The 27,317-nt window shown below is 37.1% G+C and overlaps 1 protein-coding gene across 3 annotated transcripts in view; it reads left to right on the top strand.

Moving 5' to 3' along the window:
* Positions 1–27,317, top strand: part of COL5A2 (collagen type V alpha 2 chain) — a 187,042-nt gene that overhangs the window by 146,261 nt on the left and 13,464 nt on the right. For all 3 annotated transcript variants that reach the window (XM_065069845.1, XM_065069846.1, XM_065069844.1), the window contains 31 exons: positions 136–189; positions 1,655–1,708; positions 3,954–4,007; positions 4,738–4,791; positions 6,018–6,062; positions 7,291–7,344; positions 8,192–8,236; positions 11,464–11,517; positions 13,140–13,238; positions 13,707–13,751; positions 13,847–13,945; positions 14,391–14,444; positions 15,479–15,586; positions 16,081–16,134; positions 16,846–16,944; positions 17,665–17,718; positions 18,152–18,250; positions 18,361–18,414; positions 18,513–18,566; positions 19,050–19,103; positions 19,670–19,723; positions 20,050–20,094; positions 20,557–20,655; positions 21,506–21,613; positions 21,738–21,791; positions 23,568–23,621; positions 23,742–23,795; positions 24,931–24,984; positions 25,814–25,921; positions 26,049–26,102; positions 26,294–26,347. In XM_065069845.1, the coding sequence (XP_064925917.1) occupies positions 136–189; positions 1,655–1,708; positions 3,954–4,007; positions 4,738–4,791; positions 6,018–6,062; positions 7,291–7,344; positions 8,192–8,236; positions 11,464–11,517; positions 13,140–13,238; positions 13,707–13,751; positions 13,847–13,945; positions 14,391–14,444; positions 15,479–15,586; positions 16,081–16,134; positions 16,846–16,944; positions 17,665–17,718; positions 18,152–18,250; positions 18,361–18,414; positions 18,513–18,566; positions 19,050–19,103; positions 19,670–19,723; positions 20,050–20,094; positions 20,557–20,655; positions 21,506–21,613; positions 21,738–21,791; positions 23,568–23,621; positions 23,742–23,795; positions 24,931–24,984; positions 25,814–25,921; positions 26,049–26,102; positions 26,294–26,347 (2,025 nt within the window). The remainder of the gene's footprint in view (positions 1–135; positions 190–1,654; positions 1,709–3,953; positions 4,008–4,737; positions 4,792–6,017; positions 6,063–7,290; positions 7,345–8,191; positions 8,237–11,463; positions 11,518–13,139; positions 13,239–13,706; positions 13,752–13,846; positions 13,946–14,390; positions 14,445–15,478; positions 15,587–16,080; positions 16,135–16,845; positions 16,945–17,664; positions 17,719–18,151; positions 18,251–18,360; positions 18,415–18,512; positions 18,567–19,049; positions 19,104–19,669; positions 19,724–20,049; positions 20,095–20,556; positions 20,656–21,505; positions 21,614–21,737; positions 21,792–23,567; positions 23,622–23,741; positions 23,796–24,930; positions 24,985–25,813; positions 25,922–26,048; positions 26,103–26,293; positions 26,348–27,317) is intronic.

Here is a 27,317-nt window from a genome sequence, read left to right as displayed (position 1 = left end):
ATAAAGAAAGTGTGCTTAGACATAAAATCATCCTTTTTCTACATCTATTATTGTAAAACCAGTCTTTGAAATGGAACAAATATGTATTTTAGTGATGGCTAAAGTGACTTCTCAACAAATATATTTATTTCTTAGGGACCAGTTGGTTCTCGTGGACCAGAGGGACCTCCAGGCAAACCTGGTGAAGATGTAAGTTTGTTATTCTTTTGTATTTTGTTTTATCTTTAATAAAACAAATATTGGCATCTTTGAGACAGTGACTAACTTGTGGTTGTTGTAACTCTTTTGTATTTTTTCTTTATAATCATAGTCCTCATTAAGTGCAGTGTCATAACAATCTTAGCAACCCTTTTCAAGACGATTTTTTCTTTTCCTTATATATCACCATCATACCTAAGGTTTAAGCACTGGCTCTTTATTATTTATTGGCTCAACCAGCTCTTCAACTGAGGTGTCTTTCTTGAAATCAAACATAGTAATATACCACCGTTAGGAGGGGACAATTGAAGGCATCTCTTTGGGATTGCATGATGAGTTAAAATAACTGTAATGATAATATACACCAGGATATGGACAATAAAATTCAGTATTTTATTTTTTTTTTTAATTTCTTAATAATTTGTTATATTCACAACTGATTTTATGACCCTATCCATGTATGTACACATATATTTAAGATGTATGTATTATACATGTTGTGTAAGTATGTATGTACTTTATAACAACAGCCTGAGAATTTACTGGTAGGTGTATATTATTTGTTTGCAAAGCACACTAAATCCATCTGATATGTGATTTATAACTTGGAAATTAGTTGAAAACTGCAGATGCTGGATATTTTAGTATAAAAAAAATAAATTACCAGATCTTATCTAACAGCTGCTTTCCAGTTAAACTGTACAAAGAATTACAAGAATCTTTGTAAATGGTTAACTCAATGCAGTTAAAACAAATCTTGAAACTCTTCTAAGAACTTCCTCCATTTCCAATGCATGTATGGGTCTCTCTAATTGTATGTGTGATGCACTTTACCTTCTCTTTGTCCAGAAATGATTTTTCTGAAGCCTTTCATATTCCTGCAGCCCAGAGTCCTGCATGTATTTGAACCGATTGATGCATATAAAGGCATGTTTGGTTGTGACTCTGGAGAACTTCAGTTAATCTTCAAAATATGGTTATTTGGTTCTACCTTTATTTTTCTGTTTTCACACCAAAGGTAGTCACCAACCTAGGATGAAGTTATGCATATTTTAAAAGATTTGAACAGAAGGTGAAATAACAAGCTACAATGCAGGCAGATTTAGATTTCTGTTCCCATGGAAAATTAAAGTGATCTGACTGTCCGCATGAGGATGACAAAACGTTGCCTCATTAATACACAGGAAAACTACATTGCAGCGCCATCATGTAATGCTGAGATGAACTTTGGACCAGTCTTCAGTTCCTGCAATTCTTTGTTAAAAACTTTTTAAAGTTGATGTCTCTAATGCACATTGCTAGTCACGTGTGCAGATGATTCATATCACTGAAATTGTTACAGTAAAGCGAAGATATATAATACAGATGTGAATGTCCTCGTTAGTTTGAATGAAAACTTATATATATATATAAATTTTCACATTTGCTATTTTCATGTGTTCCTTTTTTTCCTTAGGGTGAACCTGGTAGACCAGGACAATCCGGTGAGCCTGGATTTCCAGGATCTCCAGTAAGAGCACAATTATTTACATTTTAACAAAATGGTTGTACCTATGTTGTCACTATCTCTTTTAATAATGAGTGCAAAGCTCTGCCATTCAGTTCACTTACTCTAATGATCCAGATCAGTGTGATAGCTCAGAAGCAGAGGTGATTCAAAAGTTAATCCTGAGAATCATTTCACAGGTGCACATCTCAACTGTATCATAGATGAAATATCCATAAAACAGATGACAGTTGTACTTCATTTCCTGATATTTCACATGGTCATTTGCAATCATGTGCAGGAAGAGCTCGGAGGCTATTAAATGATGTCAGGTTGGGGTGACACTTTCTAACAGTCAGTCTCAGGTCAGGTGAAGAGGAGATTGTATCATAGATGTATAGAATTTATTTTTATATATATTTCAATATGCAAATGTAATTAAAGGGTTTCAAAGTAATACATACTTGTACTGCAGAGGATACTTGTCATGCTTTACTCTAGAAATGGAACAGGCATATCTGATGATAAAATGATATAATTTTGGTCCATATTAAGAGCTCTACCTTCATTAGTCAGGTTTCTGTACCTGGAAGGGAGCTGTAGTGTGGCTGAAAAGGGGACACATGAATCCCAGAACCACCTGATACATATCATCTCTTAAGCTGCCTCCTTTTTAAGTGTCCAGTTCTTGCCTTACAATTTTGTTAGCAATGGGAAATGTGATCTCTTGGAGAGATAAATGAATTTTTAACAAGAAAGTGTTGTTTTGTAAGCTTTCCTCTGAAGTTTTATGGATGAAATACAATGTTTTGTAAGCTGCTTGACACATATGTAGTCTCTGAAGTCTTGTTCTATTCAGATCAAGCTGTTTTGCTCAATGAAAGCATCTTTCTTATGAAGGAAAGAAGTACTGCAATTGCATACACAGAAAAAGATCTCATTAAGAATTTGCTGCAATTGCATAGCACTGTAGAGAACACCACTGAATACCCTGATAACTTACCAGAGAAGTGTGCCATGGCTGGATCAACGCCAAGGCTACAGAGAGACCTGATGGCTGTTCTCCCTTGTGCATGATTTTGCCTCCTTTCCATGTGGCTTGTCCCATCTGCGCACTTCATCATTTGATTGCCCTCATTGTATAAGGTGATATATACATTCAGTCTAAACAAGCGTAACTTGTACAATTTCAAATTTACATGCAAGACCTTGTATGACAACAGAGATCATCCTTCACTGAGAAACTCCTACAGTAAAAATAATTTAAAGCATTCTAATATATTAATTTCAGAAATTTCATACCTTTATAAAGTAATTTTCTCGTTAGGAGTCTGCAAACTCTGGAGTAATTTCCTACTGAACTTTATGATCAAACATTATCCATATAATTGACTATGGGAAGACAAAGAAATTTTTAAAGTTGCTAATAAGGAAACAGCTTGTCTGTATGTGAAGTTCTCCTGTCTAATATTGAGATATCAGATGTTCTTTTTCGCTTCTCTGAATATCAGCGTTGCTTCATGATGCTTGATTCTCTGTAGTATATCTTCATGATTTTTTGCTATGCCAAAAGGTATGAAAAGTAATCTTTTTGAGAACGTTGGTTCAGAGGAACCATAAAGGAAGACAGGACTTGTTTAAGCAGTTTGCTGAATTGTTGTTATCTGGGGGTATGAAGGTGTTAATGGGATTTCCATTCTAAATCAATGTGACTAATATTCTAACCTGAGGCACCTTGCTTCCTTCCATTACTTTGTCTTTTCTCAAAGAGAAATAGGGAAACTTGGTACAAAACTACACACAAGGCAACTTTGCTTTAATTCTTAAGTGTGTTTTAATAAAAGTTATTTATCATTCTGATTGACTGAAAGAATGCTGAAAGAATATGTACACTTTGCAGTTTGGCCTCTGTTTCAGTTTTATTTTAAATCTTAGCTCTGAGGTTCGATTGCTATTTAATTAAGGTTTCTTCATATTAATCTTCCAAGCTTGATCTACAACTAGTCATTACTTCTGTTTGAGGTTTGATCATACATTGATGTAAACAATAAAACCATTAATATCAGTGAAAACGCACATACACTTCATAGCATGTTATGTTGTCTGTGACCTACTTAAATGCTGTGCCTCACTATATTATGTTACCAAAGTGAAGGAGTGTTAGGAGTATTTGTATTAATGCTGCTGCCCTCTTCCCTGTTAGCAGCATTATCGTGAGGTTTGTCTGCAGAAACAAGGATTTTATTTGTTTTTTCTTTTTCCTATGTAGGGGCCTCGAGGCTTTCCTGGTGCTCCTGGTCTCCCAGGTCTCAAGGGTCACAGGGTAAGAAACAGGATTTTCCCTCTTCTTATAGATGATGTTTCCAGGCAGTTTCACTATAAAGATACTCAGCTTCTTTTGTATTAGTGATGAATTTTACTACACTTTTCGTCCTGCCAATTGCAGCAGAATCACTGGCATTTGAGAGGAAGAGGGCTTTGTAGAAAAACAATGCTCTTCCCCTTTAAGCTGACCTCTGTGTTATATTCTCTAGTGCTGTCTTCACTCTATTTTCAAATGATCTGGGAATCTGGAAGGAGCTTGCGTGAGCCCTGCCAAGCTTCAGGAGGCACAAACCTGACAGTTCTCTCACTTTGTTGGCAAGTCTTGCACTAGGGTGGGGAACTTGAGAGGTGGATATGTTTGCAACATGGACTCATTACAAATTACCAAGTTTTCTGGCCAGAATTTTACTCTGGGGAGGAATAACTAGGTTTCCCATGGCTCAGAGCCTCATCCTTGTTGTTTTAGGACTCTAAAAAATGTTCTTGTTTTAAAAAAGGAAACCAAATCCAAGGAAATGTACCTTGTACAAATGGTTTCCATTTAGGAAATGTTTAAAAACTTTATTCCATCTCTTTTTTTCTTCTTTATTTTTTTCCTTTCTTGGTCTTGCCACCTCAGATCCATTCTTAGCTCTTTAGTATCGAGGTATTTTAACAGGAAGAATAGGAGTGCTCTGTGTCTGTGCATATATAAATATAATTTCTCCATATTTTTGTAACTCTTACAGGGATTGAAAGGACTTGACGGTCCAAAAGGTGAAATTGGAGCAGCTGGAGCAAAGGTATTTTCATGGCCCAAGGAACTAAATGCTTAAGCACGTTTTCTATAATGCCAAAATAGTGAAAGATGGGCAATCTTTCATACACAGATTTGTACCTGCTCCTGTCAGCGCTACTTGCATGATGAGGAGATGCTGCATGGAATTGTCCATTTTCACTGTGTGTTTGATCCATATAAAGTGCTGTACAGTGACATGTCTGGGCTTTGCACAAGAAGAGAGTTCAGTAGTGCCAGTCACAGTTTCAGCTGGGGCTCAGTTTTAGGCCTATAAGGTATCCCTGGGTGAACTGACTGTGTTCTGTCTGTGACACCTGTTTAATACTGAAAACAACGAAGTCTGTTAACAAAGACAAGTGCACATCTTGCGATTTTCTGCTTGGCCAGTTTGTTGTTCTTGTTGGCTTTATGTGACCAAGCTGAGAGAGGGAAAACATTTTTCTAACATTTTTTTAATAAAATAAAATAAAGCAAAGCATAGCTAAAATCAGACTCTCCTCTTTTGGATTACGTTACTTGAGATTGGCTTAAAAGAAACAGGTGTTGGAGAGAAGAGGGAATATATTTTATCAAACTGACTGTTTTTCATCTAGCAACTTTATTCTCTTAGAATTGTTGACCTTCACTGATACTGCAGCACCCTTATAAATTTAGCTCAAAACTGTGGTAACAGAGTATAGCCAGCTGGAGCCAATCTTTTCAAAATGGGTTAAAAGATGTTTTAAAAGAGCATAGAACACCTTTTTTTCAGGCTTTTCAATGTTGATCAGTGCTGATGCTGAAACATTTTTGGCCTAGTGTAGGCAGTAATCACAAGTGGGACTGAACTATTCCTCTAGATTAAAAACATAGTCAATTAAGTGAAGCTTCCAAGATCTAAATTTAAATGTGAAATCAGTAGTTAAAGAGAGTTTGTTTAAGAAAATATTTCTTTCCTGAGATTGCCTACTGCTTTCTGTGGAGGCTGGAATGAAAGGAGATGGTAGAAAAAGCGCAGTTGACAGTGTGGGCTGTCAGCTAGAACAGGTAGGAGCTAAATCTGCTTCACTAAGAATACGTAAATATGGCATTTCCCATGGGCATAGGAAGCAGGGCCCTTGATGCACACAGGTGACTGCACAAATCTGCTTTTTAGGTCCAACATCAGCACGGAGGACAGGAAGGAAACATGTAATTCCATTTTCCTCAATCCCGTTTCCTCTAATTTTGTCATTTCGTTTCAATTTCTAGGGAGAATCTGGACCAACAGGTGCCATGGGTCCAACAGGTCCTCTGGTGAGTGTCATGTGCATTGGGTATTAACGAAGAGGCTTTAAGATTGTAAATGCTATTTCCAAGAGGAATTTTAAGATTTTGAGATCTGTACTTGATGTCATGAAGCTGAAGTTTCTCGTAATTAAGGCTTTGTTTTCTATTACACTAACACTAAATTTGGTCCACTCTAAGCTGTTATTCTTTGCAATTCACAACCATAGATAATAATGATAAATCAGAAGGCTCAACAGAGACATGAATGTAGGTTTTGTGATTGTTTACCTACTCATGTAAGTGTAGGGTGACTAATTTTCTTTTACATGTTAATGCTTTGTGTGGAGTGATTTCAATATGAGAACAACTAATTTAGGTTTCTCTGAGATACAAATGGAATTATTTAGGTCAGAAATGAACTAGCTAAGAAAACCACGGACAGAGGATTTTGGAGGTTGTGGCAAGGATAAGAATGACACGGAAGAGAAACGCAGAAGCTTTTTCTCAGAGAAGTTTTCATTTAGATGTGGTTTTGGAGAGCTGAATACTTGTGAGTAGCGTAACATGCCAAAAATCGACTCTCAGCAGTGCTTCTGGAAGTAAAGCACCTTTCTGATATCATATAATGACATATGTATGTGAAGCACTATCTTGTGTCATGCAGAATATAATATCCCTGAAGTAGAACCTAGTTTGTGAATGAGATGTAGTAAATGAGATTGCATTATTGACCCTTGTGTATATATACAGAATTTATTCTAATGTGTTTAAAACCTGAAATACTCTTGGAACAGGAAAAGAGATATTACAGTCTATTAAATTTCCACTGGGCAAGCCTGCAAGGCTGCAAGGATCTGTGTAAGCTGCTACTTCTTTCCTGATCTAGGACAAGATAAACTACACCTACAGAAGAAAACAAAATAACTTGGTTCTGTGGCTGTTGTTTACATCATCTGTCATTATCATGCTTGTAGTCTCAGTGAAACTGATCATGTTCTTGTGAAAAGCAAGTAAAGGAAACCAAGCAGAAAATTGCTGAAGAGCAATTGCTGAAGTGCAAAACTTATTTGAAGCAAAGGAGAAGTCAAGTAAATTAAAAAAAAAAAAAAGTAAAAAGCAAAAAAGAAGAAGAAGCGAGGGGTGGCATGTGTTCTTTCCACTGTGGGGGAAAAAATCCAGTGAACTATGTTTTCCCCTTTTTGTTATTCTGCCATGATGAGCTCCTAAGTGATGCACTTTTTGTTCTCTTTTCAAGGGACCTAGAGGAATGCCAGGAGAAAGGGGTCGAATAGGACCACAGGGTGCCCCTGTAAGTTGTTTTTTCCTTCTCTTTGTAATTCTTCTCATGTTTTACTTAAATTTAAATCCCTGAGCCTGAAAGTGTCTATTCAGGTGACTGGGAGTCACTTCAGTGGCAAGTTCTCAGCCCTAACTTTCTTAAGCTACAGCAGTAGTTTTGGGAGGTAAGACCTGTGCTATGAATTTTGAAAGTCAAAAGCAGTTTTAAAAGGAGAATGCAAGCTGTATGGTAATTGCTCATACCAGAGCTGCCCACAAGGCCAAATACTCTCATAACACTTTTTCTTTTCTGTGATGCAAATCTGCCTTCCTTGTGAAATTTCTCAAGAGGCTATTTTCACCAAAAGTTACTGAACTAGAAATAACATGTATTGATTTTGTCTGTAAAAAAGTTTAAAATGAAAGTTCAGACTTCCAATTTAATTTAAGTCTCATATTTAATTCCAGGTAATAAAGCTGTCATCTTAACAAGTATTTTGCTTTTCAGCAAAAAGAGGGATGAGATGAGATCATATTTGAGTTGAAATTTCTTTCTGTTGCTTTATGTCTGGTGTCAAGTGTTGTTTTTTCTGGCATTTATCCCCATGACTTTTATTTCCTCCATTTATGTTATGTGCTCCATACAATTACACTGTCAAAATACTGACCTCTCTGAAAATGGAGAAATCCTTTAACTTCAAGAGGAGCATGATTTCTTACAGAAGTTTTCCATGCCAGTGTTTGGAGGACTCTGCAGTCCAGCATTTCTTTGATCCCTTTAGTATGTGTGGCTGTTATCACAAATGCTAACAGTAACTACAGTTAAAAAAAAAATAGGGTTCTTATGAATATTCTGTCTTGTCTGTTTTCATATCTAGGGTGGACGTGGCCAGCATGGTATGCCTGGGAAGCCAGGGCCAATGGTAAGTGTCTTTCTTAATCACCTGTTTTTTTCACCTTATATTTCCCACTTCCTTTTGACACTACCAAAAGAAGTGCAAAAAATTGTTGGCAGTTGCTGGTAACAGTTAAGTAGGTGATTCCTAGTTCTACTCAATTTAGGTTTAGTGCTGTCCTCTGAGAAATTATACTCTGTAGTTCGCTTCATCTGAAGGTTTTAATTTGCAGAGGAGTGGCATCTTCCCTGGAGAGGTGATGCTTTGCTGCTTTTATGAAATGGGATCCCTATGGTAGGGGAATAAGTGTCTTAAAGATATACACTGTAATATAAAACAGTTTATAATTGCATATTATCTTGCTTCACATACAAACTGACAAATGAGATTATAGCCATTCCCAGCAAGAAGAAATGCCACTTGCTGATAGCAGAAATTGCTGCCTACATTTGATCCATTACAAAATGTGTAAAAGAGAGCCTTTTAATTATGGACAGTCATGCACTGGAGCGTGGAACCAGAAGCCTGTGTGTGAATGTCTGCCAAATGGAGAAGGCTTGGGACGCGTGACTGTACAAGTTCCCACAAGATTGCAACAGGGCTGCAGATAACTGTGGCACGTTAAACTGGATGTCAGTGTATCAAAGGGCGGTGGTTTCAATCCTACAATCCAATCTTGTGGTACATTTGTGAACTGCATTTAAGTTAATTCACATGAGTATTGGAAGGCCAGTGGGATTATTCACATACATACAGTTAATTACGTGTTGCTTTTGCAAATGAAAGCTTATGATGATCTTGTACTATTTGTTCAAGGCCAGCTTCCACTTTTAAAATATGGTATTCTTTTTTGTTTGCTTTTTTTCGAAGCATTACTTCTAGGATGTGGTTGACAGTTTCTGCCCCTTGATGTAGCCAACCTGAACCGTAACCACTGAGTAACATTCAAGTTTAAAACAAACAAACAAACAACCCCCCCCACATACAAAAAAACCCCAACCAAAACAAAACAACACAACCAAACCAAACCAAATACCACAAAACAAACAAACAAACAAACAAAACCCCCAACCAACCAACCAAACCCAACAAAAAAACACCCAAAAAACCCAACCAAACAAAAAAACCCCCAAACCAAACACAACACAATAAACGAACCCACCCCATAACCACTACACAAAAAAAACCCTCTTCAAAACCCCAAAACACACTTGCCTGCAATGAAAATGTCATTCTGTGCACACTCTTTATTTAACAGTGATATAAATCTTGAGCAAAATTAATTTACCTGTGTCATCTTAGTAAACGAACTTCATTCACTTAGAAACTTCATTAAGAAATAATTAACTGTAGTAGAAGCTCCAAAAATTAGTGTCTAAAAGCTGCAAAATTCAATTATTTAGTATATCATGAAAGAAGAGTAACTCGTTAGAAGAAACTTTCAAACAATGACAAGATTTTTTCAGTATTGAAAACAAATTATAGTGTTAAAAAAAGATGAATCCTGAGTTATGAAATTCTACATGAAGCTTGGAATTTTTCTTTGGCATAAAATATGAGCTCAGCTTCACTGGACACGATAACTGATTTGCCAATATTTTTGATAAAATCCCGTGTAGTGTCACAGGGGAGATACTGGTACTTAATGCGTTTTTCTACTTGGAGGAGATGTTAATGAAATGTATTGTTATTGGGTTAGTGCGGTGGTATACCAGAATTCTGGAATTCTCCCTGCAACAAGCCAAAGATCTGGCAGACATATATTTGTGACCCAATAGACTGGGACATAGGTTTTTGAAAGTATACTTAGTGAACTGTGACATCAGTTCTGTAGAAATCCAGTGCAAGGTCATGGCAGAAATATTGTCTGTAATTAATACTCAGTGGGACATATTGTTCTTATTAAGTTTGTCAGCAGAGCTTTGCTACATAGAACATTTTTTCACAGTATGCATCATATTTTACTAAAAGAAAGAATATAATGAAAAAATGAAGAGGGATCATCTGGGAACAGCGTTGTAGTGAATATTTATAACCACTGAGTGCCGCCATCCAGAGAGTTTATAATACAGTAGGAAGGTTAAGTGTCTTGTTCAGCCCAAGATGCATTATGAAAATGGAATAAATTTATCCATTTACTCTGAAGCCCTTAATTGGAAGTCTTTCTGTTTAGCAAAACAAGGTTAACGTCATAACATACAGGTGTATTCTAGTGTCTACACTTGAAGTTTGGCCTTTAGTGAGTTTGGACACTCTACCATGTAACACAGCCCCAGCTGTTTGCATCCCTGCCCAGGCTTCATGTCGTTGCAGCCACCTGAGCTGTGCCTGCACAGTGCACCAAGAATTTAGCTCTAGAACCAGAAATAGTGCAGCCACATCAATCCTATGCTCAACTCAAGCTGTCAGCCCTTCTTCGAAGGAGCGGCATCGACCATCTCAAGCTCCAATGCTATTTGGGAAGAGCCACCGTGGTTTTGGGAGCTGCAGATGTCCCTCTGCACAGCATTGTGCTCCATGGTGTGGCATAACCCAGTCTTTCATCCACTTCCTGTTCCACAAATACCCACCTCTCTCTGAAAAAAGATCCAAGCAGTAAACTGTCTCTGCTGTACATCTTTGTCTATACGGCCTTGAAAATTTGATAGAAAACCTGTGTTTTAAAGCTCACAAATTAATTTGGCTGTGAATTTGGGAATCTCAGTGGAGCAGAAGAGTTGGAAGCAGGGCATGTAGCTGCATAACCTTTATTTATGTTTTCACTTGTTATGTTGCTTACCTGAAAAATCTCATCTAACAACCCAGTTGTTTCAATGTAGACATAGCTTGTATATATATATATTTTTTTTTCTAGATTACTATTTTAAATTTGAAAGAATTGAAACTCTCACTTGCTACATACTGTAGGACAAATGCCTGGTCTTTTCATATCATATCACAGTAGCATAGATACAAAAGCAGGGCATGATATTTTGTTAAAAACTAAGATTGAAAAACAACTGCTATCGCAATTTGCGCGTTAATAACTGAATTAAGAGTTGTAACTTTGCTGAAGTCAGTAAATATATTATTAAAGTACTGCACCACAATTCCATAAAATGTGTGTATATTACTTATAAAATATTTTTATAGTTATTTTGGATTTTTATGAACACATGTTTTCTGACCAAATATACATTTAATCCCAGTAATTAGATACTAATCTGTGTGATCTAAATTGCAGAATTACAGCTTTGTGTGTCTGTCTTTTTTAGGGCCCACTTGGCATAACTGGTTCTCCAGGTTTTCCAGGTGCTCCTGGTGTGAAGGTAAAAAATAAAATAAAACCATCTTTTTGATATGTCTAACAACACAGAATTTAAAAATGTGTACCAGACTACACAGAGTTCAGTCTGATGTGTATACAGGTCCCTAAGAGCTGCTGTGGAATCAGTCTTAGTTAAGACCTTGAGCCAGCCGATAGAAATCAGAAGCCAAATGGAGCAATCACATTTCACCACAGCTAGGATACTTTCTTTGCTTTCCTTGAGCGAAGGGATGATTGTAAGATGACTGTCATACTGTGCCTCAGGAATCTTCTCCAGCATATTCTAAGAATGACAAGATGCATTATTACAAGTTACGTAGTCTAAGACAGAATGGAAGCACTACCTTCTAGTGCTGAAACCCAGACTGGTAAGGAAAATGACTGCACCCCAGCAGAGATGTACTGCAGTTCATCACAACAGAGTGAATGATGACTACCACCTTTTGTGGTTCTGTGTAACTGGGCTGAAATGGAAAACGTTCACTGGCTGAAACACTGTCTTAATGGGAATTTCTTCTCTTCTTTTTCAAGAAAGCGTTCAATTTTATTAATTTTTTTTTTCATAGCCTTGACAACATGTCTGCAAAGATAGAAAAGGCAACTCATACAGCTTCTTTACACTTCTTATACTTGCTCTCCACCCACTTGCTCTTCTTTGTTCCTTTACATTCCTAAAACATGATAGGAAAAAATGATTCAAGCAGAAATTCTCATTTAGTCAGGTAGCCAAGTTCAGCAGATGTTTTGTGTTGTTGTGAAGCTGGCAACATTAATGAAACAGATTTTTAGAAACAAGTCTTAGTAAGAGTATTAACATAATGTGTACAATTAAATGATAGACCTTTTAGTGCATGTCATAAAAATGTTTTGGTGTGGCTATGCACTACTTAATACCTAAATAAATGTTTGGAGAAGCTGTCCCATGATGAATCAGTGAAAAAGATGAGGAGATACCTTTGAGTTTGATCATCAGATGATATAAAATTGGGATAGCTGCTTTGAACTCATAAAAGCTAAGCAGAGAACACAATGAAGCTGTAGCCTTCAGCTATGAAGATGTGATATTACCAGCCATCAGTTCCAAAAGACAAATTTTCTATATAAAGATAAAATTTTAGGAGTAGTTTTTTTGTTGGAGCATCCAGTCCAATCTAACACAGGTTTTATATTTAATGTAGTGCTGCAACAGTGAGTTAATCTGTACTGTGCAAAAGCCCCCCCCCCCCCCCCAGATATAATTTCTAAATTTTAGCATTAGCTGTTAATGAAGCTAAAAAAAAGTTACCAGATTACACATACATAATGGGATTTTAGAGGGAGATGTCTATCTGAAATATTTGATCTGATTTGGGCCACTGGATATACTGCTACTCCTCTGTAGAAAGTTTCCTTGTCCTTGTATACATTGAGGAAAAATTCTGTTTGTACTTTCAAAGTTTACATTCACACAGAAGTAGTGGAAGCAGAATTAGGTAAGCTAAAATATATTTTAAGGATAATAAACTGTTTCCAAACCTGAATTGTTTTTCTCTTATAAACTCAGTATTCTTCCTTAGTTACTTTGAAGTGCTACTTTTTTAGAGCAAAAATAATCTCCAGTTGTTTCCTCATGTAAAATCTTAGGGTGAAGCTGGCCCAACAGGTCCTCGTGGTCCTGAAGGTCCTCAAGGACAAAGAGGTGAAACAGGTCCCCAGGGCCCAGCTGGATCACAAGGTCTTCCTGTAAGTACATTGAGTTCCTCAGTGCTCAGCTTGTGCCTGTTGCCTCTTTATAGGGAATTTGCATACTTCACTGGACAGGCACTGAGTTTTGCTCAAATTACCTTGCTTTTTCTGGGAAAAAAAGTATTATTAATTTGTTTTGTGCTTATTTTGTTGAAAATTAATTTTTATTATTTAATTAAAACAACTTGGAAAACTGGAAGTTACACAGCCTGATGGAGTCTCAGTCCTGCAAGTACTTTAAACTTAAGCTTAAACATAGGCTCTTAAAGATTAAAAGTCAAATTAATTTGCACAGATTGTTACTCATATTGGCATTTGCACAAGCAGATCTTGCATTGCTGTGTTTATTTAATAACCTTTATTGCCTTGTCTTGTAAAGTGGATAAAGTAACTATCATCTTCTGCTTTTGTAATTGATACCCTCCTTATTAAAATTAATTTTAATGATTGGTACATTATTTTTAGGGTGCCGAAGGGACAGATGGTTCCCCAGGTGCCAAGGGCCCAACTGTAAGTGATCACAACACCTGTTAATTGCTTGATTGTGGTTTGTTTTTTGTCTGTTTGTTTTAACTTACTGTGCTTGCTGTTATTTCTGTTTATAGGGATCTCCAGGCACTGAAGGACCTCTTGGCTTATCAGGTCCGCCTGGTTCCCCAGGACCACAAGGCAGTACCGGCCCACCTGGTATTCGAGGCCAACCGGTAATGATGTCTCTGTGGGAATTGTAATGTCTTGCGAATATGCCACGCTGTGAATCTAAAATGGTGATTAGCAGTGGGGTTCCTTTAAATAAATTAATAGCATGCTAGTGAGTATGCTGACACTCGGATCTTGGGAATTTTTGTGTATCTAAAATACTGGTTTTGCTTTCGTAAAGGTCTAAGAAAGAAGAGTGTCTATATAAACTTGGACAAACAGTAAGAGTTATCTCCTGAAATTGTCACGTTTAAGTTTTGTGTTGATAACATTGTAATAAACAAGCACGCTAAGGGGAAAGACAAACCTTAATAAGTATCCTATTATATTGCTTACAACTAGTTAACTGAAATAGGAAATTATTTTCTCTTTCATAGAATAATACAAAATGGTCGAATGATTTATGCAGAGTTTTATTCTTAGAGGTGTTGGTCATGTGTTTGTTTTCAGGGAGATCCTGGTGTCCCAGGTTTCAAGGGAGAAGCAGGACCCAAAGGTGAACCTGTAAGTCTCCATATGCTTTGTAAGATGAAAAGGAAACACAAAGGCTTGTATGAGTATTTTCAATAGGTTCTTAGAATTTTCAAAATGCTTCAAATGCTCATGAGCACGAGAGTAATGATTGTGAAAAACAAACCACAGTCAACCTGGCTAGACAGTACTAACAACAAATGGCCAGCAGGTCTTTTGATGTTATAAATCACCTGCCCAATATAGGCCTTCCAGGACTCAAGGAGAGGAAAACCAGTTAGTGCATCTCCTGAGGCTCCTGTAGCACACAAAATGTGCATATTCTCATTTCGTCATCTCATACGAAATGGATCCATACGATTCTGGATGTTTAAGAGCACACAGATTTGTGTGCTAATAATAATTTTAAAGCCCTTTCTATTTTAAATTTAATACTTTTAATGCTTCATACAGTTAATGTATATGCTAATTATATTTTATTTACACATTAAAATAATATTTGTGAAAGATTTTTTGAGAACATGGCTAATTCCATGATGTAACCATGTGAATTTTGGAAGAAAAGTGATTCTGCAGAGTGGGACTCAGTTTGACTAGTCAAACCATCTTCAGTTTTTCTTTCTCACTCATTAAATATCATGTAATAACTGACAAAAATGTACAGATGAAGTAATGGTTTCCTTATCACTGACTGTCTTCTTTGAGAATTCGTACTAGTCTCACTGAATTTTGAATCCTTTGCAGCTTGTCCGGTTGATAATAATCAATACAAATTATTGTGTCTGATCAAAGAAGTGGTTATAAGAAGCACTGTACAGCCAAACTGCAGAATTACAGTTCATTCATAGTGTACTTCTTACTGAAATATTACCTTATAAACATGACACAAGAGAAAAGCTGATGCTGAAAAGCTGTGTTTTTAACTGACTCAAAACCTAACTTTTTTTTTTTCTCTTTTATTTGGAAAAATGTTTATGATGTTTAAAAGACAGTCAGTTTCAATATACCTGAGAAGTGGTGATTGTAACAATGTGGTTTTTTTTTAAAAAACATTTTACTTTCACTAGGGCCCACAAGGTCCCCAGGGTCCTATTGGCCCTGTAGGTGAAGAAGGGAAAAGAGGTCCTCGAGGTGATCCAGGCTCAGTAGGTCCACCAGGTCCTGTTGGAGAGCGGGTAAGCAATCCGAAGCAATCATAGCTCTTGAGAGATGCACTGCTAAGCTGAAAAACCTCTTGACCTGACCATGAATTTTCTTACAGCTTCATTGTGGGTGCAGTCAATCTTTATTTTCCTAACAGCAGTTAATACTGCACTTTATTTTTTACACTGGATAATTTCATTATTTTCATTTATGGATTCAATGAACAGGATAGTATGGTAGGAGAAATGATGGAGATTACGATGAGCTTAATCTGCAGATTTTTTGCTTAACCCTGTACAAATGCTCATCTTGTTTTCAAGGAGGCTGTTCATATAGAAGGAGCTGTTCAGCATGGATGAATGAAACATTTGAAATTTTTACTGTTCCAAGTGCTAAAAAACCCCCAAGTTTAAAGTATTGAAGCAAGAAAGTTGTAAGGAAATAAACTGAACCCCCAGACCATAAATCTAGTGCTTAAGTTATGTAAAAATTAAGATAATAATCTTGAGTCTGTGGCTTTTCCTAGGGTGCTCCTGGTAACCGTGGTTTTCCAGGCTCTGATGGCTTGCCTGGACCAAAGGTAAATGAAATTGAAGTGTACATCTTTTACTGGGTCATTTTTAAAATTTTCATCTATACAGATATATAGGTATAAAGTGTTCCATTAAAAACTTCTGCTGCTAGGCAAATAGGCAGATCCTCAGAATCACTGGAAGCAGGATCAAAAGAAACAAATGCCAAAATGGGGTCAGAATGACTAGAATTTTTTTGGGAAAAGTCACTTTCCATTCCTGTGATATTCAGCTTTGCTTGCTTGTCCCTGCCTTAATGCTCCCTCATGCCGAAATGTGAATAGACAAGAGATGTTGACCTGTTCTGTTCTATTGTTTTATGTATTATATTACTCTACAGTAGGTAATTATTTGAAAAATTGCCTTTTCTTTGTGTGTGATGTAGTTTTATAGACTTGTCTCTTGAACAGATGGGCTTGTTTTTGGTTTTCCTAACACTTTCAGGGAAGTGACTCACATACATATTTGTCTAGAGTTTCTGTAAATTCCTAACTTCTTGGGAAAAATGCAGGCATTCTAGAAATCTCATATAAATTTGCTTTATGGAAGAGGCAACTTTACATAATAATTTGGGAAAAAAGTGATAATAATAAAAGTATTGATAATTTGGAGGTCTGTTTGCAAAAATAAGTCCTTAATAGAAGATGACTGTTTTATTTAACCTTCCCTTACTGCCACTGTTCTCCCTGTTAACTAGTGATCTGTTGGTATCTTTCTAGGGTGCCCAAGGAGAGCGTGGTCCAGCAGGTTCTTCTGGTCCAAAAGGAGGTCAGGGAGATCCTGGGCGTCCTGGTGAACCTGGCCTCCCGGGTGCAAGGGTAAGGAACTAACAGCAGTACACTGTAAGCCATGGCATTTTTCATTTTTAGAAGGCAACAATGAACTTTGCAGAATTGAGAAGCTCTTACACGAGAATGGACTTATTTCAGTGGTGCTTCTTGAAAGGCAAAGGCCAAAATACCTGCTTTTTTTTTTCCCTGCTGATGTGGGGAAGCGCAGGTTCCATAAAAAGAAGAAATAATCTTGATTGAGACTGGCTAATGCAACTGTAGGATGTGTGCTTGTAAAGCACATAGTTGCCACAACTAACAAGAACTGAAGGCAAGACCTTAATCAAATTGATGATTGATAACTTAACATGGTTGAGTTGTCCATGTCATCTACATGTTTTTTAAGGAAAATTTTGGGGGATAATTTGGAATATCACAAAAGGAGAGAAAGGAAGAAGCAAGTATAAGATGTTATATAGATCACTGGGTAATGTTGGCAGAAATAAGGATGAGCCTGTGAGAAGCTCAAGACGGATAAAAGCAACAAAAGCAAGGATAGGAAAAGGGAAGATCAAAGACAGTGGGGGATGATGCTGTGGAGTGAAGATAAGGATGAGGACCTTTGATACAGAGAAGGTTTTTGTGTAAGGAAAATCTTAGTGTTTGTACCATGGTAGTGACTGAGTGTATCTTTTGAATTTATTTACATTTTTCTGTTGCTCTAGAATTATATGCACAACTTCACACCAATGTTATTCCTGCTTTTAGGGTCTGACAGGAAATCCAGGTGTTCAAGGCCCTGAAGGAAAACTTGGCCCCTTGGTAAGCAACACTAAAATTAGTTCTTTCAGTAAGGAAATAGTAATTCAAACGTTAACTTGAATTTTCTTGATTTTTGAAATTTCGTCTTCTAAGTGTTCACTTTAAATTCTCTGCTCTTAAATTAGTGAAAATATTCCTTTAGTTTTGTCTGTGTAGCAGTGTCTGTTGTTTAGCAGCTGCTGCAATATTTTTAAACCATTTTGAACTAAATATATTTTCTAAATGTCTTTTCAAGGAAACAATATATTATTTGTACGTAATGGCTCAGTGATGAAAATGGTGTAATATTTAGTTAAATCCAGCATGGCTATGGCTATGTCTTCTTTAAAGACTTTTTGACTGATGATAATTGTAGTACCAAATCAGATTAATATTATTTTTTATATAGACAAACATTTTCCAATTTAATGTGGAAAATGCATTTTCTCTCTAGGGTGCTCCTGGAGAAGATGGACGTCCAGGTCCAGCAGGTTCCATAGGAATCAGAGGTCAGCCAGGCAGCATGGGCCTTCCTGGGCCAAAGGGCAGTAGTGTAAGTGTTGCACCTGGTACCCAAGATCTGTTTAACTTCAGACATTTGCATACATTTGTCGTGGATGAAAACAATATCTAAAAATAGTCATTTTATTTTCTCCAAATTAGGGAGATCCTGGAAAACCCGGAGAAGCAGGCAATGCAGGTGTCCCAGGACAGAGAGTGAGTGTGCCTGTTATTTGCAATGATTACAGAAAATTATGCTTTTCTGTTGTATATGTTCACTATACAAGACTTATTCCTATGTCATTTTAATTTAGGGAGCCCCTGGTAAAGATGGTGAAGTTGGTCCTTCTGGTCCTGTTGGCCCACCAGTAAGCTGACTTTTCCCTCTCTGCCTCCTCCCCATAATTTCATCCATTCATTATTCTTTCTGCTTCTATTTTTTGTCTGTCTTCATGCCGGTTGTTGATTCCAAACAAAAAATCCTAAGGACATTTAAAGCAAAAAAAATTCTTAGAAAAATGGAAGCTTTGTATTGAAAAAAAAATAGTCTAATTCCTTTTACTGACCATTACAAGTTGGAGCAAAATTTTCTCATAGTTCATTTTCCTACCTTCCTTCATTTCAATGGAACTGAGTGGTTTCCTATCAGCACAGAATTTTGGGTAGAGGGGTCTTAAAGAAATTACATACATCTTATGACATCTTTTAGATAGGGTATTCCCTGGCCTGGGGTAAGTAAAAATGTATAATAAACAGATATATAATTGAAAATGTATGTATTCAGAGGGAAGAAAAATTGTGGAGCCTGCCAATATTCCTCTACTCTATACTTATTATTTTCTTATGTGTAGGGTCTGGCAGGAGAAAGAGGAGAACAAGGCCCTCCAGGTCCTACGGGCTTTCAGGTATGTGCATTCATTTTTTTGTTAAAGAAAATAAATAAACGGCCATGTCTTTAACAGCTTAAATTGGAGAAATTCAATTGAGTGGTGTTTAACAAAACACAACTTCAGAACTAAGGCGAAGATGCTCAGAATAATAAGTGATATTTAGCTTTCACATCTGCTGTGCTCTGAACTGAGCTGACAAAGGCTTATGTGCCAGCTTGTGTCCCTTGGGAAAGCCTTTGTTGGTTTTCAGCTTTAATTTGGAGATTTTCCAAAGGTGTTTGAAATATGGAGATAAAGAATTGTTTTATAACAAAGTAGTAATTAAATTAAGTCAATCGCTCTTTATGGAAAACTTTAGGGCTGATATACATATGTCCTATAAATGTTAAAGAAGGACTGCCATTTCATTTTGAGGGGGAAAAGCACTTCCGTGAAATATTAATGTAACTATTTTGCTTGGGGATGTCTGAGGGCATACTCTCGTATTGAGTATAATATTACATTTATATTCTTGGTGACTTAATTACATCCGGATGTAAATAACTTTCATTTTAGTGACCGTTTTATTTACTTTTTTACAGGGCTTGCCTGGGCCACCAGGTCCTCCAGGTGAGGGAGGAAAGCCAGGTGATCAGGTAATTTCTGTGTAATCTAAAAATAATTCACTTCATGAAGCAGTTTTACCTTTTCTTCTCTTTGTAATTTAGTTTTACACTCTGTTTCAAAATATGTACTGATGTTGCCTGCAAGCTGTCTGAAAACTGCTTTTGGATAAAATAATTACTAGAATCCAACCGTCTTCTTGGACTGAGTTGGACTATCTTGTAATGGACAGATAATATACAGAATGAGCCATCTACATTCACAGTACTTTGGAAATGAAAATGTTTATCTCTAATTTCCGTAATTATAAGGCTGTGAATAATTCCTTCGTTCTAATGGTGGCTTCTGTTCTGCTTAGGGTGTTCCTGGAGATCCTGGAGCTGTTGGTCCATTGGGCCCCAGGGTAAGTGGTTTTTTTCAGAGTTTAAACATTTATTACAGTTCTCTGAGGTTGAAAGTTGATACATAAAATGGGCTTCAATAGCTAACGTGAATATTTGACTTTTTTACCCATCAATAATATGGCTGTAAACGTGGATACGTTTTAAGATGTTTTCTGCAAAAACCTACCACCTTTAACGGTTTCTTAGCTCATGAAATGGTGCTTGCTTGAGTACTTGAGTACAAGCTGCTAAGTGATTTGGTTTACAGCTGTGTAATAACAGTGTTTAGTTTGCTGAGAAATGTGCTATTTCCCCTATCTTCAACAATAAAAGCATAAAGCTGTTTTTTATCTAATTAGTTCTAGAATTTGTTCACAGGCTCTTTGTTCAAATAGCAGTGCTGTGTTTATGATGGATGTAGGATTTTGTCTACAAGAACTGTATCCTGATTTCTAAATAACTAACAATTTTCCATTTTGTAGGGAGAACGTGGCAATCCAGGGGAAAGGGGAGAACCAGGTGCGTCAGGACTTCCAGGGGAAAAGGGCATGGCTGGAGGTCATGGTCCTGATGGTCCAAAGGTAAGCTGCATGGCCATTTGTGTAGCTGCAGTGATGGAATACATAATTCTGCTTATCTGCACAAACAGAGAGCGCTTTGTAATTATAAAAGGGATATATTTTCATGAAAGGTATCTTGTTTATATAAGGGTTCAAGAAGGACATAAGAGTTATTCTGGTCTAACAATATTAATAACTAGCAAGATAGTAAAATGTTGAGAAATCACATTTTGTATTAATTTATAGAGTTCTGAAGTTTAAAATTATTTTAGTGTTTCACAGTAGAATGGGGCAAAGCCATTTCTGAACTGCAGAAAACCCTCTGGCAATGGCTCAATTTTAAGAATCATGTCAGTTTACACAGAGACTTGGCAGGGTTGAGTGTTTAAAAGAAGATACTGAAAACTGCATGCCTTTCTCTCACCTGCAACTGATATAATTGGGCCTAGGAAGGTCACCCCAGGTGGGAAGTGCCTCTGGTAGTGCAGGACTTGTAATGGACATGTGCTGTGAGAAGTAAAGCATCTCTGCCCCTGGCAACTTCTACCTGTAGCTAGTGTGTATGATAGACCCGTGTGCCATCAAGGTCAAGTTAGAAAGATGCTTGAGCTTCTTTTTTTCACCTGTTATTCCAAGTATGCACTGAGTAAATAGTAATGTATTTAGAAGGACTATGGTATTACAACTGGACTTCCTGAGTAACACAATGGGAAAAGAAAAGTATTTGGACATGCATAACATCCAAATTTAAGATAAAATTATTATGTAAAACTGTAGCTCAGAGACTTCAACACAGGCACAGTGTGTTCTGCAGCCTACAGACAAAAGATACTTCTCAGATGGATGGACAACAACTTATTATTTGTTTCAGGGAAGCCCAGGCCCTAGTGGGACACCTGGTGATCCAGGCCCACCGGGTCTTCAGGGTATGCCTGGAGAAAGAGGGATTGCTGGAACGCCTGGCCCCAAGGGCGACAGAGTAAGTCTGTTTACCTTGGTTGTGCTGAGTAGAATCACCTGTCTCTTTATTCTGTACTTGTTCCAAGGTATGAACTGCACAGCATTCAGTGTCATAACTGAGACTTTCTGGATATTGTCCATAGGGCGGCGTAGGTGAGAAAGGTGCTGAAGGTACAGCTGGTAACGATGGGGCAAGAGTAAGTAAATCTATCCCTCTTTTTAGACCCACTCTCCACATACCAGATTGTTTATTGTGCTAGAGATACTCAGCTCATAAAGTTAAATCCTACTCAACTTGGCGATATCATGGGTTGACAGTTATTCTCATTTCCTCTAACTTCCAAATTGGGTCTTCAAGGTTCTCAAGACAGCTGTACACAATGTTTTGGGATGTCTGTGTTCCAAGGCTGTGTTTTGTGTAGTCAATAATGGGAGTTAAGATGTCAGTGGAAAGGATTCCCAAAAGTAGCGTGTTCATTTGGAATTCAGCTAAGCTGACTATAGTAAAAACATGAAAAAAGGAACAGGCAAAGATCAATTGCCAAACAGCAAACCCACCAGTTCTGATTCTTTGGACTAAGGCAGATGCCTCTTTATTGTTTGGATTGAGTTGCCCCCAGCTGTCCCGAGTTTCACAGGCGAAAATTCCTGTAAATGTACTGAGTGCCACATGGGCAGTAAGTCACTGATGCTTGTGGAAAGCTTTGAACCTCCTATGCATAAATAATGTGGCTGGTCTGCTCACATGAAATAAATCCAATATGTTCAAGACACGTTGCACGTACGCTTCTGCTTAGACCAGCTGTCCATCCCAAATGTACTGGGTTTGCTCTGTATGCACTGACTATATTTTCTTCCCAGAAGCTGTTGGAGTTGGTTTTTACATCAATTGCATCTATCTGAGATGCTTGGGTTTTACAAGCCAGTTGGAGTACTAGCTGCTAAGCATTTGGAAGTCTGAGATAAATAAGAAAGATAAGGATTCTGACTGAACTAAGTCTCTACTTAAAAAAAAAAAAAAGTTTTTTTTGAAGAAACCCTAGCATACAGAAGCACTAATTCACAATTAGCAGCTGTGAACTGCAACCTCTTTGTAATCAGACAGTATCCAAAGATACAGAACAGTTCTTACTCATTGTAAAACAACGTAGCATACAGTAACTAATGAACAGATAAGGTAATGGTGAACTAAACATACATCCTTCTTCTAAAGTTAGATATCTGGAGATGTCTCTGCTACCAATCACTAGAGCATTGATGGTGATGCAGTATCCTTTGTTAGCACTGCCTTTTTGAATTGCTCTTCATTTGAACTAAGTTATGATGCAGATTTTGGGGGAATTGGGAATTTGTTTTTGAGATAAACTTGGTGCATGTTTGTGGTACGCTGCTTCTAGTGAAGAAGAGTTGTAGTTGTGATATCTAAATATATAAGAAGGTAGTGTAGATAGTGCTGCGGGATCATTACGTGCAGTTGATGGGTTTGGATGGAGAGATTGGAACCTATTTACCTAACTGCCTTATGAAAAGGAAAAGGATGCTTTTGAGGTGTTTTCAAGATACAACTTGATCTTCAAAAGTCATGGTGGACACACCAAAATTAATTTAAATGAAATACTAGCATAAAATAAATAGAGAGCTTCTGTACAAGTAGGGGAAAAAATGACATTATTTCCTCCTGAGAGAGCAAAAATAAAGCCAGGGCCTTACTTTTGTTGGCTTTATTCATAAACACTGCATAAAGTAGAAGTTGTTAGTGAAGAAAGACAGAATGAATGAAAGCAGGGATTTTGGTCACTGGGAGAAGAAATGCAAGTACATTTTAGGTAAAGACCCAACATGATTTCAGAGATAAAGGAGAAGAATTTAAAGGAATGAAAAAGCAAATGGAAATAGTAGCATATAAGAAGTTTCAAACTAACAGTTTTCAAGCATCACTTTTTAACTTCCTTCTACCTTTATTTGTTCAAAAGGGTCTCCCTGGTCCAATAGGCCCAATGGGTCCAGCAGGTCCCACTGGTGAAAAGGTAAACAGATTTTTATGCTGTTCCTTACTGAAGTTTCTTAATATTGCCATACTTTATTGGCACTTTTGCTACTTGTCTCTAATAAGTTACTTGGGAAATAACCTCTAATTTTATTTTAAGGGTGAACCAGGTCCTCGAGGTCTAGTTGGCCCTCCTGGCTCCCGTGGAAACCCTGTGAGTAAATGCGGTGGTTTGTTTGTTTTGGTGTTTTGTTGGTTGGTGTTTTGGTTTGAGTTTGTTTTTATTCTTTATTTTTGTTGTTGTTTTGTTTTGTGGTGTCTTTTTTTTTTCTGTCATAAGTTAACAATACCTAACACTGATCCAAACTCCAGGTTTTGTCTCATTTGCCAATATGTTTTCCAGTTTTTCTTCTCCGTTTTCTGTTGTCAAAATCTGTAGTTCTGTCTTGATGCTGTGCACTTGCAAAACTGTTGGTAGGTTTTGTTCCTCTGTCCTGTACTTGTTTTAGGGCAATCTTTACGCAGTTACCCTTATTTACTTCACTCCTGAAAGTATGCCACCACTTTTGTTTAAATCCTTTTAAAAGCATTCCTATAGCAGATACTGCTGTACACATACAAATATTTACGTGGACAAAGCACAGAAGTATATCTTAGTTTTAATCTAATTACACTAACTCTTTTCATCTTTGGTCTGTTTGTGATTTTAAGGTTTTTAAGGGTTGACTTTGATTAGGGAGTTAGAGGCTCAGCCCTTCTAGATCCTTCATACTTGGAATTGATTATGTCTCTGTCATAAATCAGAACAGCCTGATTTCCAGTGTAAACTGGAATAGCTTCCAGCCCTCTGGGGAGTGCTGGAGCTTGGCAGCCTTCAGTTCCTTCTTTTCCAAGGAAACATTGTGTGGAAAGCTCAGCTGAAGCAGCTCATGGTCCGTTCTGACCTTGCAGAAGAATACATCTTTGAACTAATATTTTTTTTTATTCCCAGTCTATCTGATTGGGATGGTGGGTTCCATAAACTGTGTGCACTTTGACTAATCCTGCTATCACTGGAAGTGGTTGTGAACAGAATTTCTCCTCTTGTGGTTTCAGTTGCCTGCACGTGTCATCCATCTCTAAATTCTGAAAATTTACATATAGTCTTGAACACATGGCAGATCTTAACTTCATAGTTGATGCTGTTTATTTTGTTGATTAAAAGATCATTTGATTCTGACTAATGGAACACAAGAATAATTACACTGATGAGAGTAAATAGTTAGTATCCTTTATTGTATATTTAATTGAAAATTATACTGTATATAGAAATACTTTTATGTTAAATTATTCTATGTTTTTTTGACCAGGGTTCCCGAGGAGAAAATGGCCCAACTGGTGCTGTTGGTTTTGCTGGTCCTCCGGTATGTGTTTTATAACACTAATGAGTTTCCTTTAGTCATGCTTTGACATACTTAATTTCCTTCGTTGTGACTAATCCTGCGGTTTTCTGGAACGTGAGTCACAGTTTTGTTGCAAAAAGAGCTGTTTCTTTTTCCCATCAGTGTATCAAGTAAAGAAAAAGGTCCAATAAATACCCTAGATACTTGAAAAGTGATTTTGTTGATAAGATTATGTAATTGTTCACCAGATTTCATATTTTCATGAATATGTTATGTTGCTCCTTTGAGAGTAAAATGAGGCAAGTTATAAAGTGTCATATACTGATGGTAGCAAAGATTTGCTCTATGAGTAGTGAAGGCTGGAATGAGTGATGGACCAAATGGAAGGTTTGTGAGTTTTCATGTGAATAGCCCCAAAGTTCCCACGGGCTAAATATTGTATTTCAGACCTTTCACAAAGAGTCAGACACCTGCTTCCCTTGGTGGGGGAAAAAAAATACTGGAAAAAACAATGTTTATTCATTCCCTTTTGCTTTTAGATATGTAATAGCCACTGAGGAAAAAAGAAAATCTAAAGGAAAGAAAAATGTGAGTTAGATAAGAAAATATTTGAAATGGAAATTCTGACTTCACAGACTTCAAAAAATGCAATCTGTGATCTTCTAAAGACTGTGCCGTACTGTCACAGTTTTCATGAACTGAACCATTGAGCAAATGCACTACTTTCTGGGCTGATATGTTCTCCTGTTATTTTTTGCCTTCTAGAAATTACCTACAAAATGACTTTGTTAGGCTGGAAGGATTTAGTATTCTCTGACCTGCTGTCTCTTCTAAATATTATTTCTTTTAGGGCCCTGATGGTCAGCCAGGTGTGAAAGGTGAACCTGGAGAACCTGGACAGAAAGGAGATGCTGGATCTCCAGGACCACAGGGTCTTGCTGGGTCTCCTGGTCCACCGGTAAGTGTAAATAACATAGTCAGAGAATGAGTGGCATAGGCTGAGAATGAGTGGCATAGGCTAATCTTGCTTATTTGAAATATCCTGGGTGTTCACTATCACACCTCTCTTTCTCCTTTCCTTTTAGGGCCCACCAGGTGTTCCTGGTCTAAAAGGTGGTAGAGGAACTCAGGGTCCACCAGTAAGTACATTTTGTTTGTTGTGACCTGACTGCCGATAATCTAATACTGAAATTTTATGTAACATATAATTCCTCAGCTTGTTTTTCAGTCTGTGAATATAACATTTGCTCACTAATTCAGCTGAGAATATTTGAGGTAACCAGTGCTCTATTTCTTTCAATAAAGTTGGCATTAAAATGTTTTTCTTTAGGGTGCTACTGGATTCCCAGGATCTGCTGGAAGAGTTGGGCCTCCAGGACCTACTGTAAGTCAATTGTCATATTCCTAATAGGTGTGTTTTATAAACTCGTCATTGAGAACCTGAGGACTAAATAAAGCAGGAAAGGTGTTTTTGTTTCAAGTTTATTTTAAGTGCTTATGGCCTGGTGCAATAGAACAACTTGTCAGCACTGACTTCTGTGACTGCATGATTACATCTGACTTCATTAAATAAAACTCATTAGTCTTGGGCTTGATCCAGTGCTAGTGTGTCCAAATTAGTGCAAGACTTTTCACTGAATTAAGTGAGCTTTGAGCTGTTCAAGCTGCCCTAATGACTTAATTGCTTACAGAAACGAAACAGCAACCTGTATCTTCCTGTACTTTTACAATTTTTTGTCTCTTCAGTGGAGATTGAAGTTAAGAGCCTTTTTGAAAAGGAAGAGTCCTCTGCCAGGTTATCTCATAAGATTCATTACAATAAACTGGGAAAAAAAAACCAAACAACAGAACAGTCCCACAAAATCTCTCATATCTAAACGTTTTCTGAAACACTAAAAAAATAATTGGCTGTGGATCAACAAGTGAGGATTCAAGTCTACACAGAGAAATGTGTAGAACTCTTCATATGCCTTTTAATGTTTTGATGAGAAAAATAACTTGCAGTCATTGTGAGTTTATCAAAAGGTGAAGTTTATGAAAAACATAATATAAATGTGAAGTCTTAAAAGTAGTTGACAAATGAACAAAGGTCCATTAGAACACGAATTTGTAACACGTGAATGAAAAGCTTAAATATGAACTTTAGCTTGATGATATTGGAAATAATGGGCAAAAGTAAGTTTTCTAGCAGTAGTTGTACATCTGAGGTAAAAATAAATAAATAATTAAGATTAAAAAGAGTGTCTTTTAAAGGGGAGGGAGTTTGAAATTGCAGATGGGGGGTGGAGCTTGGATATATTTTGATGAGATGTATTTTTCATCTAATTTATTTGATCATAAATAAGATTATAATA

This window comes from Columba livia, chromosome 7 (assembly GCF_036013475.1).
Source record: "Columba livia isolate bColLiv1 breed racing homer chromosome 7, bColLiv1.pat.W.v2, whole genome shotgun sequence".
Classification (NCBI taxonomy): domain Eukaryota; kingdom Metazoa; phylum Chordata; class Aves; order Columbiformes; family Columbidae; genus Columba; species Columba livia.
This window is presented reverse-complemented; position numbering and strand designations above follow the sequence as displayed.